A 17,359-nucleotide genomic window follows, 5' to 3' on the forward strand; every position below is an offset into this window, starting at 1 on the left:
GGGGGAGAGAGAGAGGGAGGGGGAGAGGGAGGAGGAGGGGGAGAGGGAGAGCAGAGTGCACTTGCCCAGGGGGTTGGGGGGGGATAAGCCTCGAGGGCAGAGCCAGTGGGCAGACAGCTGGGGGCAGGTGGTGAGAGCTACAGATGGAAGGAAGGAAGATGGGCATCTGCTCCTCAGGGGAACCTCCTATGACCAGGAAGAAGACGCTGAGAGCTGGGCTGCCAGGCTTCTCTGTGCCCTCTGGTCGGGGGGTGGGCAGCTGCCTGAAGAAGGCCCAGGCGGCCATTGGTACCTGGTCATACGCATACAGGGTTTGAAAGGCCTTCTCTTCGATGAGCTTTTTCACTTTTTCCACATCCAGCTCTTCTATCCTGTAGTTGAGGTCCCCCAGCCACAAGATCACACTGTGAGGACAGAGCACAAAGGTCACAGGGTTGAGGAGGGACGTCAGCCTCTAGGGATCTGGGTGGGAAAGGGACTCAGGAAATCTTCTCCTCTATGCACAATCCCATCTAACACTGTGTCTAACACGCTGCTTACTCAATTATCTTGGTCCAGGTTCACTGTAAACAGTTCTGCTTCTCCTTGACTATTTTATTCTTGTATGGCTGGTAGGATAGTCTAATAAGATCTAAAAGCAAGACAAGAACTTATTCCTGGGAAGAGGCAAAAAAGATCAAGTATTGGACGTCCTGTCAATCACTCAGGGACCTCAAACCAGATGAAGCCATGATGTCACCTCTGCCTCCAGACACATGCCAGGCCACAAAACACACTCTCAGCCTTTGTTTCTGGAGCTGGGTTCCTCTGAAACAAAGCTCAACCTCACTAGTGGAGTCTGGGGTCAACCACCACCGTATCATGGGTTGGCTCCTCTGCAGAGTGTGACGGGTGTTTCATCACACCCGCTGCTTTGGGGAAATGAGAATGGGATGTTCCCAAGCAACAATGCACATCCCATAAAGACCGATGCTGCTCGATGTGAAGCCAAGAACCAGGTCATGAGAGAATCCGCATGGCAGTACACACCCACCAAAACAAATGCAGACACATGCTAAGAGCAGACAAACTGATATGCAAGCTGCAGCCTCACAAACTAGGATGCTGCAAGGTCAGCAGAACAAAAGACCCAGCCCATGCTAGGTTCCCTGGAGAAGGAAGACCATCCTGGCAGCTTCCAGAACACCAATGAGCTCAAGACAGTTCTACCACCTCAGCAGACGCGACGAAGCTGGCTCTGTGTCCACGCTGGCAGACACCATGGCCCTAGTGGCTTCCTCCTTGCTATAAAAGAAGGGGCACAAGCTTCAAGTATTACTGTGAAGTCTGAAATTCCAACATGCCTTGAATTTAGACAGAGAGCAAGTATTAGAGAGCAATGAAATAAAGAGAACAAAGATCAGCACAACATGCTCCAAGCAACTGCAACGATGGCTCTGTGAAGTCGAATTGAGGCAAAAGAGACCCAGTGAAGACAGCTCAGGGCAGCCCAATTCTCCATTCCACACGCTTCTGGAGAGAAGAGGCAGACAGGATCCTGAAACACACTTCTACGCCCTGCGCCTGAGACGCTCGTGCCTGGTGGGGGCTTCCCTCATGAGGCTGTATCAATAAAATAAATCTTATGTGTTTTCCAGGAACAAACGGCATTTGAGAAAGATTCTAGAGGTCTGCCAGATGGTAGGATGGGAAACTAAAAATTTCCAAGAGATGTAATCTACGTGGAAAGGAGAGCTGGCTGGAGTTGTCACTCCAGAGGTGGTGGGAAGCCTTCCCCATTCCCTCCCTAATGACACAGAGGGCCCATGACTCCGCACACCGGGCCTGATGTGCTGTTTGGGGTGCAAGGCTGGACTCACTCGTGCTTGCTGATGGTGAGAGGGGGGAGGCTTGGGTCCACCTGACAAAACTGCATTCGGGAACAAATGTCCTTGTAGTCCTGGTTCCTTCTCTCGTATTCCTCCGTGTGGGCTGCCAGGTGGGAGTTCACAACGCAGATACTGGTGTTGTGAAACCGGAACCGGATCGCCACGCCCCCTTTGTTACCCTGTGAAAGGGAGCCAAAACGTTCACAACTTCAGTATGATGGTCATTTAAACCCGCCGGCTCTCAAAATGTCTTCTCTTAATTAGTCTGCATCATAAACCTGGAAGGTAAGGAAAATAGCGCTAGGGTCTATATTTTACAGGTAGGAAAGCAAATCCAAGAAGGCAGAACAGCTAGCCAATCACCGGCAAAGGTGAGCCCACTTTTCACGAAATCGCAGGCAAACCATACCCTCTGCCTTACCCACGGGAAGCTAAGCTCTCAAGGTAGAACCTAAAAGCTGGACTTTATTTATTTACTTATTTATTTCTGCCTCTTCTAGGGCCCCTCCCACGGCATATGGAGGTTCCCAGGCTAGGGGTCGAATTGGAGCTGTAGCCGCGGGTCTATGCCACAGCCACAGCAACGCAGGACCTAAGCCACGTCTGCGACCCACACCACAGCTCACAGCAATGCCAAATCCTTAACCAAATGAGCAAGGCCAGGGATTGAACCCACAACCTCATGGTTCCTACTCAGATTCGTTAACCACTGAGCCATGACGGGAACTCCAAAAGCAGGACTTTAATAGCGTCGAGAAGAAGAGAAAATTGCAAACCTATGATCAGCATTCTCTCATTTCCCTGGTGACCAACATAGTTTCTGCAACATGTCATTAGTTAAATGGGAGGGTCTGCTGGAGGCCCCGGGGTGGAGTGGACACAAGGGTGCAGGCTAGTTGGACAAATCAGCCAGTATTACTTCACTAATTTCTAAATGGTCTGCTCATTCTATCCCTGCTAGGTCACAAGGGTACACAGTTCATCTGATAAAGCCAGCACCCTCAAACTGGGACTCGTGTAGTCATGGTACCATAAGAAGCAGAGTCAAAACCTTAGGGACTGGGAGGTCCTGTCATGGCTCAATGGTTAACGAACTCAACTAGGATCCATGAAGATTCAGGTTTGATCCCTGGCCTCGCTCAGTGGGTTAAGGATCCGGCGGGTCTGTGAGTTGTGGTGTAGGTCACATATGCAACTCAGATCTGGTGTTGCTGTGGCTGAGGTGTAGGAAGGCAGCTATAGCTCCAATTTGACCCCTAGCCTGGGAACTTTCATATGCCACAGGTGGGGCCCTAAGGGAAAAAAAAAAAAAAAACACCTTAGGGACTGGAGTTTCCGCCATTGCTCAACAGGATTGGCAGCATCTGGTAACACCAGATGCAGGTTCAATCCCCAGCCCAGCACAGTGGGTTAAAGCATCTGGCTTTGCCACAGCTGCAAAGGTCACAATTCCAGCTCAGATCTGATCCCTACCCCAGGAACTTCATATGCTGTGGGTCGGTCAAAAAAAAAAAAGACAAAAAAAACCTTAGGAACCAACAGAGTTCCTGTTGTGACTCAGGTTAAGGACCTGACATTGTCTCTGTGAGGATGTGGTTCGATGCCTGCCCCACTCAGTGGGTTAAGGATCAAGTGAGTCACAGAGGCAGTTTATTTATTTATTTATTTATTTATTTATTTTTGTCTTTTGTCTTTCTGTTGTTGCTATTTCTTGGGCCGCTCCCTCGGCATATGGAGGTTCCCAGGCTAGGGGTTGAATCGGAGCTGTAGCCACCGGCCTACGCCAGAGCCACAGCAACTCGGGATCCGAGCCGCGTCTGCAACCTACACCACAGCTCACGGCAACGCCAGATCGTTAACCCACTGAGCAAGGGCAGGGACCGAACCCGCAACCTCATGGTTCCTAGTCGGATTCGTTCACCACTGCGCCACGACGGGAACTCCACAGAGGCAGTTTAGATCCAGTGTTGCCGTGATTGTGATACAGGCCACAGCTGCAACTCCGATTTGACCCCCCTGGCCTAGGAACTTGCATGTGCTGCAGGTATGGCAGTAAAAAGAAAAAAAAAAAAACCTTAGGTACCAAGGCCCTCCACATACCACGTACCAGCCGGGAAACTCACCATCCTCCCCATGATCCCCGTCCCCACTGTCTCAGCTTCCACTTCTGAGATGTACTCTGCATGTTCCTGTTTGACGTATAACAGGAGCATAATCCCAACCAGTCGGATGAGCTTCACCTGGAAAAGAGGCGAACATTCAGGTCACAGCATTAACTAGGAGTTGGAAGGAAAAGTGGTCCAGGGAGTTCCTGCCATGGCACAGCAGAAACAAATCTGACTAGGAACCATGAGGTGGCAGGTTTGATCCCTGGCCTCACTCAGTGGGTTAAAGATCCGGCGTTGCCGTGAGCTGTGGTGTAGGTCGAAGATGCGGCTCAGATCTGGTGTTGCTGTGGCTGTGGCGTAGGCTGGCAGCTACAGCTCCAATTGGACCCCTAGCCTGGGAACCGCCATATGCCGCAGGTGCGGCCCTGAAAAGACAAAAAAAAAAAAAAAGAAAAGAAAAGTGATCTGGAAGCTGGCTGAGATGATTGCTGTATCCCCTCCACGCCAGGGCACAGGGTAGTCACCCGAATGACTCACAGAGCATACTCCGTGACAACCTCAACAGCCTACAAGTGCCAAGACCTGCCTCTCTCCCACCCAGAGACAAAATGAAAATTGCAGGATCATTAGGACTGGCTTTTGATACAAGTCGTGGAAGTGAAAAGTTCTCCTGGCGTTTCCCTGCATGGCAACAGAAAATCGGAAGGTCCCCGACTCCTCTCTTACCTTGGCATATTTGGTGCCCGGATAAAGACCTTCAGATACAGCTTTAAACCACTCCTCCTCCTTTGGGGTATCATGGAAGAAAAAGGCTTCCTTACTCAGATCAAGCTCCTGGAACCTGTTAGGAGAAGCAACCAGTCAGAGAGTAACGGTAATGTCCAAAAATGACTCCTGCTCGAATTGGATCGGGTGTGTAGGGCCTAGCTTTGTAGCTAAACTGCAGGACCTTCCAGAGGGAACAAAACAAACACTTGGCGACAAGGGGACTACTTTCCAAGGAACTAACTGGGTACTTCACAAGCAGCAGCCCCTGTCATCTTCACGGCCAGCCTGAAGCAGTTCACGCGTCTCCACTTTACATCTGAGGTCACTGACTCACACAAGCGCCAAGTGGCGAATGGCTTCAAACCTAGGTCTATATACATTTCAAACCCTAGGCCCTTTCTACTTTACCCTAGGGGCTTCTCTGCTGCCCCCTCCCCATCAGCAGTGCCTAGGACAGGGGTGAGAAGACAGTGGGCATGGAGAAAAAAATGACTGACTCATGGGGCTTTGTTTTTTTTTTTTTAAGCTAAACTTCCTTCCCTGGCAAAAGATATTTTTGCTTTGTGACCAACAAAATGTTGAATGTCTAATGAAATTCAGTTAAAGATGCACTAATTTTTGTTTTTTTCTTTTTCCGCTGCACGTGCAGCATATGGAAGCTCCCGGGCCAGGGATATACTCTGAACTGCCGCTGTGACCTACAGCACAGCTGCTGCAATACAGGATCCTTAACCTACTGTGCCAGGCCAGGGATTAAACCTGAGCCACCACAGAGACAACGCTTGATCATTAACCCACTGGGCCACGGCAGGAACTATCAAGGCATATGGATTTTAAGAGGCTTGTGCTCAAAATTCAATATTAGCATTCAAATGCCAAGCACATCACTTTAACAGTGCCAGAAATGGGTTTACGATGGGGAAGCACATCAAACAGAGAAGCAGGAGTTCCCATCGTGGCTCAGCAGACACGAACCCGACTGGCATCCATGAGGACACAGGTCCATCTCTGGCCTCATGCAGTGGGTTAAGGATCTGGCATTGCCATGAGCTGAGTGTAGGTGGCAGATGTGGCTCAGATCTGGCGTTGCTGTGGCTATGGCATAGGCCAGCAGCTACAGCTCCGACTGGACCTCTAGTCTGGGAACCTCCATATGCCGTGGGTGTGGCCCAAAAGACAAAAAAAAAAGAAAAAGAGGAGTTCCCGTCGTGGCGCAGTGGTTAACGAATCCGACTAGGAACCATGAGGTTGCGGGTTCAGTCCCTGCCCTTGTTCAGTGGGTTGACGATCCGGCGTTGCCGTGAGCTGTGGTGTAGGTTACAGACGCGGCTCAGATCCCGAGTTGCTGTGGCTCTGGGGTAGGCCAGTGGCTACAGCTCCGATTCAACCCCTAGCCTGGGAACCTCCATATGCCGAGGGAGCAGCCCAAGAAATAGCAAAAAGACAAAAAAAAAAAAAAAGAAAAGAAAAAGAAAAACAGAGAAGCAGCTGTTTTTACGCACACGCTCATTTTTCAATCCCTTCCCCTGCTGTGAAGCTTCAGCTATGTATTCATGTCCCCACCCCTTTAGCCACAGCTATGCATTTTTGAAAAGGCAACGGCAGCTGGAAGAGAAGCACTCACCCCACACAGTACACATCTGGGGCCTGGACACCATGGCTGAGCCAGGGCTGGAGGCACTCCTTGGGGGACTGTCCATTCACATTGTATGTTCCCACAAAGAACCTGTGGCCAAAGACAATCAAGTCAGTCATTCAGGAGGACTGTGGACGGTGAGGGGAAAATACCGTAGGCTGATGCTGCCTAGGTTCAGTCTCTCTGGACTGAAGGACATGCATCTGCCACATTTAGGGAGCTCCCTGGGGGTCTAGTGGTTAGGACTTGGCACTTTTAATGCTGCAGCCTGGGTTCAATCCCTGGTCTGGGAACTGAGATCCCACATCAAGCCGCTGCATTGTGCAAACCAAAAAAAAGAGAAAAGAAATGTCACATCTAACCTAGATCAATGCCTGTGGCACCAAGGGGTGGCTTGCAGTCTGCTGCGATATTTGTTGCTTTTGTGATAACTTCAAACAATTGAGGCCCACTCTAAACATTCCTACTTAGTTTTCACAGCCATTAGAGAGCCATAATCCACAAAAGGACTGTTTACTGCAGATGCCTCTGAAGTTAAAAAAAAAAAAAAATGAAAGGTACCCTGGTAACCACTTTTGGAAGGAAAGTAACACCAATATTCACCACAATTCACACAATTCACTATTTATATCACTAGAAGCAATGTTACTTTGTCTTGTAGGCCCAATGTAATGATTTAAAAAGATCTGGCAGGAGTTCCCGTTGTGGTTCAGTGGGTTAAGAACCCAAATAGTATCCATGAGGATGCAGGTTTGATCCCTGGCCTCACTCAGTGAGTTAAGGATCCAGTGTTACCTCGAGCTGTGATGTAGATTGCAGATGCAGCTTGGATCCCGTGTTGCTGTGGCTGTGGTGTAGGCCGGCAGTTACAGCTCCTATTTGACCCCTAGCCTGGGAACTTTCATATGCCATGGGTACAGCCCTAAAAAGCAAAAAAAAAAAGAAAACAGAAAATGATGGGAGAGGAGCTCCCTGGTGGCTCAGTGGGTTAAGGAACTTCTTCATGCCCTGGATGCAGCCAAAAAAAAAAAAAAAAAGCAAGAAAGAAAATGATGGGAGAGACGCTGTAGAGGATTTGCTTTCAATTCCTGACTATGGGCGGAACACTTACATTTCAGAGAGCTGAGGGATCATTTTGCTGTGGAAACAGTCTAAGATCCAGTTACCTAAAGTTCTGGATATAGGTATAGTCCTCTTCTTTCTGTATTAGATGTGATTTCACAATTGTATCTCGCAGTCCAAACTTCCGCATTGATAAAATATGAGCCTTGTCTGCTACTGTGATAGTGGAGGAGCGAACCATGTCGGTTATTTCAGATTTGGATTTATTCTGTCTAGAAAAACAACAACAACAAATGTTTTTATCATATTTTTGATGATGAAGATAAGGCTAGACATTTCCACACGCGAGCATCTGAACCACAGAAGACTACAAAGGCTAAAGCGAACTATTTGCTCAAACAACACTCTTTCTATAGAGAATAAAGTAAACTTACTTGTTGTTGCTTGTACACTATATTGGTCCAGAGATAAGTTCATAGAATCTCAGACCAGAAAGAAAGCTGGGAAGATAATCTAATCCCTTCATTTCTCCAATGAGAAAAATGAGACCTGGCATCATCAATGATTCATGCAGACAGATGGTAGCAGAGTATGAATTAGAACTCAGCTTAATATACACACTACCATATCTAAAACAGATAACCAACAAGGATCTACGGTACAGCACAGGGAACTATACTCAATATTTTATAATAACCTATAAAAGGAAAGAACCTGAAAATATATATATATACATATACGAATAACCGAATCACTTTGCTGTAATCCTTAAATGAACACAATATTGTAAATGAACAATTTAAAAGAATTAGTTAATTTTTTTAAAAGGGTCAAATTAAAGTTATACATTAAGATGCGTTCCCATCGTGGCTTAGCAGAAACGAATCTGACTAGTATCCATGAGGACAAAGGTTCGATTCCTGGCCTTGCTCAGTGGGTTAAGAATCCAATGTTGCCTTAACCCAGTGGCTACAGCTCTGACACAACCTCTAGCCTGGGAACCTCCATATGCCATTGGTGCAGCCCTAAAAAGACAAAAATAAATATATAAATAAACAGATAAAGTTATACATTAAGAGATTTTTTTATTTGTTTTCTTTTTAAGGCTGAACCTGTGGCATAGAGAAGTTTCCCAGTGTAGGGGTCGAATCAGAGCTGCAGCTGCAGGCCTATACCACAGCCACAGCAATGTGACATCCGAGCAGCATCTGCGACCTATACTGCAGCTTGTGGCAACTCCAGATCCTTAACTCACTTAGTGAGGCCAGGGATCAAACATGCATTCTCATGGATCTAGTTGGGTTCTTAACCCACTGAGCCACAATGGGAACTCCAAGAGATTTTTAAAAAATAAATAAGTTAAAAATAATTTTTTTTTTAATTTTTGTTTTTGTCTTTTTTAGGGCCGCTCCCTCGGCACATGGAGATTCCCAGACTAGGGGTCTAATCAGAGCTGCAGCTGCCAGCCTACACCACAGCCACAGCAATGCAGGATCCAAGCTGCGTCTGTGACCTACACCACAGCTCACGGCAACGCCGGATCCTTAACCCACTGAGCAAGGCCAGGGATCGAACCCACAACCTCATGGTTCCTAGTTGGATTCGTTAATCACTGAGCCATGACGAGAACTCCAAAGCAGAAAATTTTTATCTTGACCAGGGCGACTATGATCAGTAGGGGGCGCTGGGGTACACACTAAATATAACAGCCCGTCAGGAAAAAAAAAAAAAAGGCAGCAAATAAAAATGGGGAAAAAGAAGTATCTTCAGAGTCAGAAAACACCTAAAAGAAGGAGAGGGAGAAATCAAAATGTTTCCTGTTTTTTTTTGTCTTTTGAGGGTCGCACCCATGGCATATGGAGGTTTCCAGGCTAGGGGTCCAATCAGAGCTACAGATGCCGGCCTACATCACAGCCACAGAAACTTGGGATCCAAGCCACGTCTGCCACAGCTCAGGGCACCACCGGATCCTTGACCCACTGAGAGAGGCCAGGGATCGAACCTGAGGCCCCATGGATACCATGAGCCACGACGGAAACTCCCAAAATGTTTCTAATCTACATTTCTAATGCAGGGTTAGACTGCCACTTTTGAATCCTAGATCTGCCATTTGCTAGTTCTGGATCTTGGATGAGTTACATAACATCTCTTCTTTACCTGTTTCCTTGGCTGTAAAACAGAAAATAATGGTATTGCCTCTTAGGTTAAAAGAATATATCCATGTAAGTGTATGGTGCCTGGCACACACAGTAAATGCGCAATAATAGTTTACCATCTCTTAGGCACAGGGTACGTCACGCACAGTAGTGGCATCGGTTCTACAGTGAGGAAAACCCCAGCCCTAAAAGACACAAGTGGGAGTTCCTGTCATGGCTCAGTGGAAATGAATCTGACTAGTATCCCTGAGGACGCAGGTTTGATCTATGGCCTTGCTCAGGGGGTAAAGGATCCAATGTTGCCATGAGCTGTGGTGTAGGTCGCAGATACGGCTTGGATCCCATGTTACCGTGGCTGTGATGTAGGCCAGCAGCTACAGCTCTGATTCAACCACTAGCGTACGAACCTGCATATGCCATGAGTGTAGCCCTAAAAAATAAATAAATAAAAATAAAAAATAAAAGACACAAGTGAGAGGAGAGTTGCATTACCTTGGGAGCAAGTTTTCTGGTTTATCCTGACTCCAGGAACTTTGGTCCACGAGCAGGCCCTTCCCATTTGGCCTCGAATCCTCAAAGGAAGGACCACCTGAGGGGAGGGGAAGAAATTCAAACATCGTTACATAACACTTTAACATACAGACCGCAGTGGAGTTCCTGCTGTGGCTCAGTGGAAATGAATCTGACAAGCATCCATGAGTCCAGGTTCAATCCCTGGACTTGCTTAGTGGGTTAAGGATCTGGCGTTGCCATGAGCTGTGGTATAGGTCGAAGATGCAGCTCAGATCCCACGTTGCTGCGGCTGTGGTGTAGGCCGGCAGCTGCAGCTCCGATTGGATCCCTAGCCTGGGAACTTCCATATGCCGCAGGTGAGGCACTAAAAAAAAAATACAGATCTCAGCCTCTCAAACTCTGGTCTAGGTGACAGGTGGTTCACATATTGCTTGAAAGTATAGGAAAGGCCTAAGCTGTTATCTGGATGAAGCTTCCACCGAGCATTAGAGAGGAAAAAAAAAAGTATTTCATCCAATGTCTTTACTGTGGAACACAAAACTCTCACAGCTAGTCTGACCCCCTTTTCTTAGAGACAGAGTACATTATAGAGGAAACAAAGCGAAGAAATCTGCAGAGAGACCTAAGTTCCATCACCAGCTCTGCTACTTATTAGCCTTCTGACTTGGGGTAAACCATCTCACCTCTACTGGTCTCAATAACTTGACCTTTCCTGCCTTCCTCGCAGCTTTATTGCAGGGCTCGAAAGGTTGACACATGCGCAAGCACTCTGAAAGCCACACAACATATTATAAAATATAACGTGGCAATGTTACTACAATTTACTGAGAGTGAGACTTCAGTTCCGAGGAGGAAAAAGGCAAAGGTCAGAGGAATAAAATCGGGAAGGTTCTAAGGGCCTTAGAGCATGAGAAGCGTTTGTCATTGTTAACATAGCACCTTGAAAAACCAAGGAGCCCAAGGACTTGAGCAACGGAGAAATATTTGGGGAAAGCTGTTAAACCAAGATAAACCAAAAGACGAAAATTCATCTGCCAATTTGCTGCTTCTCGGTTCCTAAACAGGCAGATCCCTTATCAACAGAGACCAGCATGAAGAGGCCACAGAGAGATGCTGTCTTGATACACAAGGTACAAGGAACACCGAGGGGCGTGAAACATCTCTAAGGAATTCTGCTCTGAAAACTGTTACTAAACACAGATTTGTCAAGTAAGCATTCACAGGAATCAGAGGGAAAAAACAAACACACACAATCATCTCAAACATGAAAATAATTACATTTAAGGCCTCTAACCAATCACCAAGGACGTTTGGAGTTCCCGTTGTGGTGCAGCAGAAACGAATCCGACTAGGAACCATGAGATTGAGGGTTCAATCCCTGTGGCTGTGGTGTAGGCTGGTAGCTGTAGCTCTGATTTGACTCCTAGCCTGGGAACTTCTATATGCCACAGGTGTGGCCCTAAAAAGCAAAAAAAAACAGTCACCAAGAACTTTCAATTTTGTCTCCTAACTGCCTCTCAAATCAATCAATTCCTACGCCCAGTGTCACTGTACTAGTCAAGGTTACCAACCACTTCCTGGAACAACTACAAAAACAACTAAGACTCCCCACCCCATCTCTCAACCAAGCCCTCTTTAATCCAATCTCTACACTGTGGCCAGAGGATTTTTCAAAAAAGTGAATCTGATGACATGGCTTAAAGCCTTTTAAAAGCGTCCCATTGGCTAAATCCAAACCCCTTAACACGGCTGCCAAGTCTCTTCCCAGGCTGGATCCTGCCCACCTCTCCAGCCACATGCTCACCACAGTCCCCTGAGACGCACGGCCTCTTGAATGCCATACTCCAAGGATACTGAAGTTACCGCTGTTATACAAAGATCGCATCAGAAACCAACATCCTTCCTCACTCTGCTTTTCACGGCTAACTCCTACCCATCCTGTGGCTGAAGAGTCAGTAAGCTTTTTCTTTAAAGGGCCAGAGGGTAAATGAACCCTAGGCTTTGCAGGCCACACAGTCTTTGGAACTATTCAACTCTGCCATCACAGTGTAAAACAAAAATAAGCATGGCAGTGTTTCAATAAAACGTTATGGTCATTGACAAATTCACATATTATATAATTGCCCCATGTCAAATTATCATTCTCTTTTATTTCCTTTTTTTTTTGTCATTTTGCCTTTTCTAGGGCCGCTCCCGCGGCATATGGAGGTTCCCAGGCTAGGGGTCTAATCGGAGCTGTAGCCACCGGCCTACGCCAGAGCCACAGCAACTCGGGATCTGAGCCGCGTCTGCAACCTACACCACAGCTCACGGCAACGCCGGATCGTTAACCCACTGAGCAAGGGCAGGGACCGAACCCGAAACCTCATGGTTCCTAGTCGGATTCGTTAACCACTGCGCCACGACGGGAACTCCTCTCTTTTAATTCTTTTCAAACATTTAAAAAGGTAGAGGAGTTCCCTTGTGGCACAGAGGGTTAAGGACTTGGTGTTGTTACTGAAGCAGCTTGGGTTGCTGCTGTGGCATGGGTTCTATCCCTGGCTTTGGAACTTCCACATGCTGGGGGTGTGGTTAAAAAAAAAAAAAAAGAAAAAAGGGGAGTTCCCGTTGTGGCACAGTGGTTAAAGAATCCGACTAGGAACCACGAGGTTGCGGGTTCGGTCCCTGCCCTTGCTCAGTGGGTTAACGATCCCGCGTTGCCGTGAGCTGTGGTGTAGGTTGCAGACGAGGCTCGGATCCTGCATTGCTGTGGCTCTGGCGTAGGCCGGTGGCTACAGCTCCGATTTGACCCCTAGCCTGGGAACCTCCACATGCCGCAGGAGCGGCCCAAAGAAATAGCAAAAAGACAAAAAAAAAAAAAAAAAAAAAAAAAAACAACAACAACAACAACCAAAAAAAAAAAAGAAAAAAGGTAGAAACTCTTCTTACCTAATGGGTGTACAAAAGCAGGCAGCAGGCATTTGGCCTGGGGGACTGCAGTTAGCCAACCCCTGATGTAGGGCCCATCTTAGAGGCTATTTCTCCTGAGAAGACTTTTCTGATTCCTCCCAGAGTGGTCAAATGCCCTGACACAGATGTCCCATAGCTTCCTGTCCTTCTCCCATCATGGCCTTGATTGCTGGGTATTGTAACTGTCTCCCCAGTTAGCCTATAAGCTTGCTAAGGACAAGACCATGCCTGAGCACTATTACCATTTGATACTAAATCTTCCATGTATTCATCAGTTTATTAGATGCCACTTCCACAAAAATGTAAGCTCTAGGAGGGAGGGACGTTGTCATCTTTATGCTGTTTCCCAGAGATCTGGAGCAGCAGCAGGTGCACAGCAGGTACTCAATGTGTTAAATGCAAGTATCAGGAAACTCAAGTTGAAGTTTAGCTCTACCATCATTTTCCTGTGTGACAAGTTACTTCCTATCTTTGGTCTTACCCTCTTCATCTATAAAACAGGCACTTTTAAAATATCTCATGGGGCTTTACAACATGCAAAGGCAAGCTCAGGAATAACAGTTCAGCTTTGTTTCTGCCTGTCTGCTTTCTGGGGACTCTGTTGAGCCATCTCCTGGTGGCAAACGGCTTGTCCCTGTGGACTCAGCTTCCATCCAGGAGTGGGCATTGTGCCCAATGGAAAAACCACCTTGCTGGCCGACATCTCATTGATGCCCTCACCCCATATCTCTTTCTGGACTCAGTCTGGAAAGAACTGGAACATCTTCTTTCATGACACTGTATGGAAACTTTAAGGCATGACTCGGGGGATTCCCAGCCGCAGGGCAGTCTTCCCGGAATCTCGTCTCTCCTGAATTGGGCACGGAAGCTGGCTGTCAGCAGCTCTTTACCAAGCTGACCATCCCACAGCTTCACAGTTCCCTCTCTGGCCACAGCTTCCTGCCCTTCCTCCTCTCCTGCTTCTCTACTCCCCACTCTGCCTTTTCTTTTTTTTTTTTTTTTTTTTTTTTGCTTTTTAGGACCGCACTCGCGGCATTCAGAGGTTCCCAGGCTAGGGGTCCAATCGGAGCTACAGCTGCCGGCCTACACCACAGCCACAGCAACGTTGGATCTGAGCAGCATCTGCGACCTACACCACAGCTCACGGCAACGCCGGATCCTCAACCCACTGATCGAGGCCAGAGATAGAACTCACAATCTCATGGTTCCTAGTTGGATTCGTTTCCGCTGCGCCAAGAAAGAAACTCCCCACTCTGCCTTTTTTCCAAGCTCAGATCCCCTCCAATCCCTGGCACCCGACCTAACAGGTGACATCTGGGATTTTTTCCCCCTTTTTCTCCCATGTCTGGTCACCAAGTCCTACAAATCCTCTCTCTTAAACATTCGTATTATCTGACCTCCCCATCCCCACTGCCGTGCCTTGGCTCAGGCCCTTAATATTTCTGGAAAGCACACTCAGTGATTTCCCTGCAGCCATTCTTACCCCCTCCAGTGCATTCTGTCAATCGCTAGAATAAAATACAAATGTGAGGTCTTTCCTGTCCGTAAAAATCCCTCAATAACTTCAATAGCCTTTGTAACAAAACCCAAGCCTCTAAGTTTTACACAGAAGGACTTTTATCATTAGCCCTGACTACCTTTCCAGGCCCATCTTCTATCTCCACTCAAATCTCTTCTTTCCTCCCACAATCCAGTCATACCCAAACCATTTAATTGTTTGTTTGTCCTTTTTAGCGCCACACCAGTGGCATATGGAAGTTCCCAGGCTAGGGGTCACATTAGAGCTGTGGCTGCCGGCCTACTCCACAGCCACAGCAATGCAGGACCCTAACCACATCTGTGACCTACCCTATAGCTCACGGCAATGCCGGATTCTTAACCCACTGAGTGAGACCAGGGATCAAACCCGAATCCTCATAGATATTAGCCAGGTTCCTCATTAGCACTGTGCCACAAAAGGAACTCCTTATCTTTTGAAATGACACCTCCTTACCTCACACCTGATCCTGGGTGTAGCCTAACCAGCTCCCTGTGGCGAACTTCAAACCCATCCTTCCAGACTCGGCTCTGGGTCACCTCCTTCGGAAAGCCCTCCGGGACCCTCTCCTTCTCTTCTCACACACCCAGTGACTACCTACCTCTGCCAAGGCATCTCCCACAATGGAACTGTAATGGTGTTGAGCTCCTTTTTATCAATCATTCCCCTTTAGCTAACGCACAAGCCTCTGCGAGCAGGGGCTGATGTTTTTCTCTGGGGGCCCCTGGCCTGCCACAACACATGAGACATACCAGGCAGTCAGCAAACCGCACTGAGCAAACAGCCTCCGGGCAGGGATAAGCTTCAGGTCACTTCTGGGTGCTTTCTCAACGACCACCTTTGCTGCCTACAATTGAAACCATTTCCGAGTAAGAGCCTACTTGGTAGGTCAGCCGTAGCAACAAATGCAGCTTGGACTGGATATAAGGAAGTACAGGGCATTACATACTCCCTGTGAATTCTGGGCACTGCACCACATGCACATCTTACAGAGCCAAAACCCCTCTCACGTGTCCAGCTAAATAGGTAAGATTGACACTGGAGGCTCCTCCCTTCACCCAAGCAGGAGTATAACCTAATACAGATTCACTATCCCTTATCTGAAACCCTTAGGCCAAGTGTATTTTGGAATTCAAAATTTGTGGCATTTTAGAAAGATAATACCTAACCTATGCCATATGTGTTAACAGCACCATAGCAGAGTCAGGGGCAACATCCAGAAATTAAGCACTTGTTTTGTTTTGTTTTGGCTTTTTAGGGCCGTACCTGCAGCATATGGAGGTTCCCAAGCTAGGGGTGCAATCGGAGCTGCAGCTGCCAGCCTACATCACAGCCATAGCAACGCCAGATCCGAGCTGCGTTTGCGACCCACACCACAGCTCATGGCAACACCAGATCCTTAACCCACTGATTGAGACCAGGGATCAAACCCGCAACCTCATGCTTCCTAGATGAATTGGTTTCCGCTGCGACACGATGGGAACTCCTAGAAATCAAGCACTTTAGTATTTCCACAGTGCAATTTAGGAGTAGTAACACTTAGTGGGATTAAATAAAGCCTATAAATAATCTCCTTTCAGTTCAAACAAGTCTTACTGCCAAATTGAGCTTGGGCCAAACTTACAAAAAAAAATTTTTTTTTCTCATCTTCAGAGCATTTAGGACTTTAGAAATGCTGATAAGCATAGTTAAGAACATGGCCTGACATCTACAGGCACCAAAAGGATTAGGATGGTGTCTATAGATATACATATATATGTATATTTTCAGACATACATACACACAGGGGAAAGTCTGGAAAATATACAATGAATATCAACAGTAGTCATTTCTCAATGGTAGGATCTCTTTTTCTTTTGCTTCTATAAGCAACTTTCAAAGTTAGCTAAAATAAGATGTGTATGTGTGTGTGAGAGAGAGAGAGAGAGACATACACTATATAAAAAGCACTGGAGTTCCTGTCGTGGCTTAGTGGTTAACGAATCCGACTAGGAACCACGAGGTTGCGGGTTTGATCCCTGGCCTTGCTCAGTGGGTTAACGATCCAGCATTGCAGTGAGCTGTGGTGTAGGTCGAAGACACGGTTCGGATCTGGCATTGCTGTGGCTATGGCTCAGGCCGGCGGCTACAGCTCCGATTGGATCCCTAGCCCGGGAATCTCCATATGCCGCAGGAGTGGGCCCTAGAAAAAGCAAAAAGACAAAAAAAAAAAAAAAAAAGGCACTAAATAGGAGTTCCCACTGTGGTGCAACAGGATTAGCGGTGTCTCTGGAGCTGCGAGACAGGTTCGATCCTCAGCCCAGTGCAGTAGGTTAAGGATCCAGCATTGCCACAGCTATGGTGTAGGTTGCAACTGCGGCTCAGATCTGATGCCTGGTCCGGGAACTCCATATGCCACGGAGTGGCCAAAAAAGAAAAAAAAAAAGCACTAAATATATATATGTAATAATAATACATATTTATCTTGCACAGGCTTTGGAGTCAGATTTAGGTTCCATTTCTGGCCCTACTTCTTACTAGCTGTATTACTCTGAATATATTATCTCACTTCTCTAAGCTTCTGCTTCCTCAACTGCACAAAGATAACTAACTATCTGCCTCATAAGGTTGCTTTTTTTTTTTTTTTTTGGTTTTTAGGGCCTCACCCTCGCATGTGGAAGTTCCCCAGGCTGGGGGTTGAATCGGAGTTACAGCTGCTGGCCTACATCACAGCTCACAGCAACACTGGCTCCTTAACCCACTGAGTGGGGACAGGGATCAAA

At 47.2% G+C, this 17,359-nt stretch overlaps 1 protein-coding gene across 1 annotated transcript in view; it reads right to left on the reverse strand.

The window, feature by feature from the left end:
* Positions 1–17,359, reverse strand: part of INPP5B (inositol polyphosphate-5-phosphatase B) — a 59,702-nt gene that overhangs the window by 19,026 nt on the left and 23,317 nt on the right. The window contains 7 exon segments of the mRNA XM_047793413.1: positions 293–404; positions 1,860–2,047; positions 3,992–4,108; positions 4,703–4,817; positions 6,369–6,470; positions 7,547–7,714; positions 10,091–10,187. Of these exon segments, the coding sequence (XP_047649369.1) occupies positions 293–404; positions 1,860–2,047; positions 3,992–4,108; positions 4,703–4,817; positions 6,369–6,470; positions 7,547–7,714; positions 10,091–10,187 (899 nt within the window).

Source organism: Phacochoerus africanus, chromosome 8 (assembly GCF_016906955.1).
Source record: "Phacochoerus africanus isolate WHEZ1 chromosome 8, ROS_Pafr_v1, whole genome shotgun sequence".
Classification (NCBI taxonomy): Eukaryota; Metazoa; Chordata; class Mammalia; order Artiodactyla; family Suidae; genus Phacochoerus; species Phacochoerus africanus.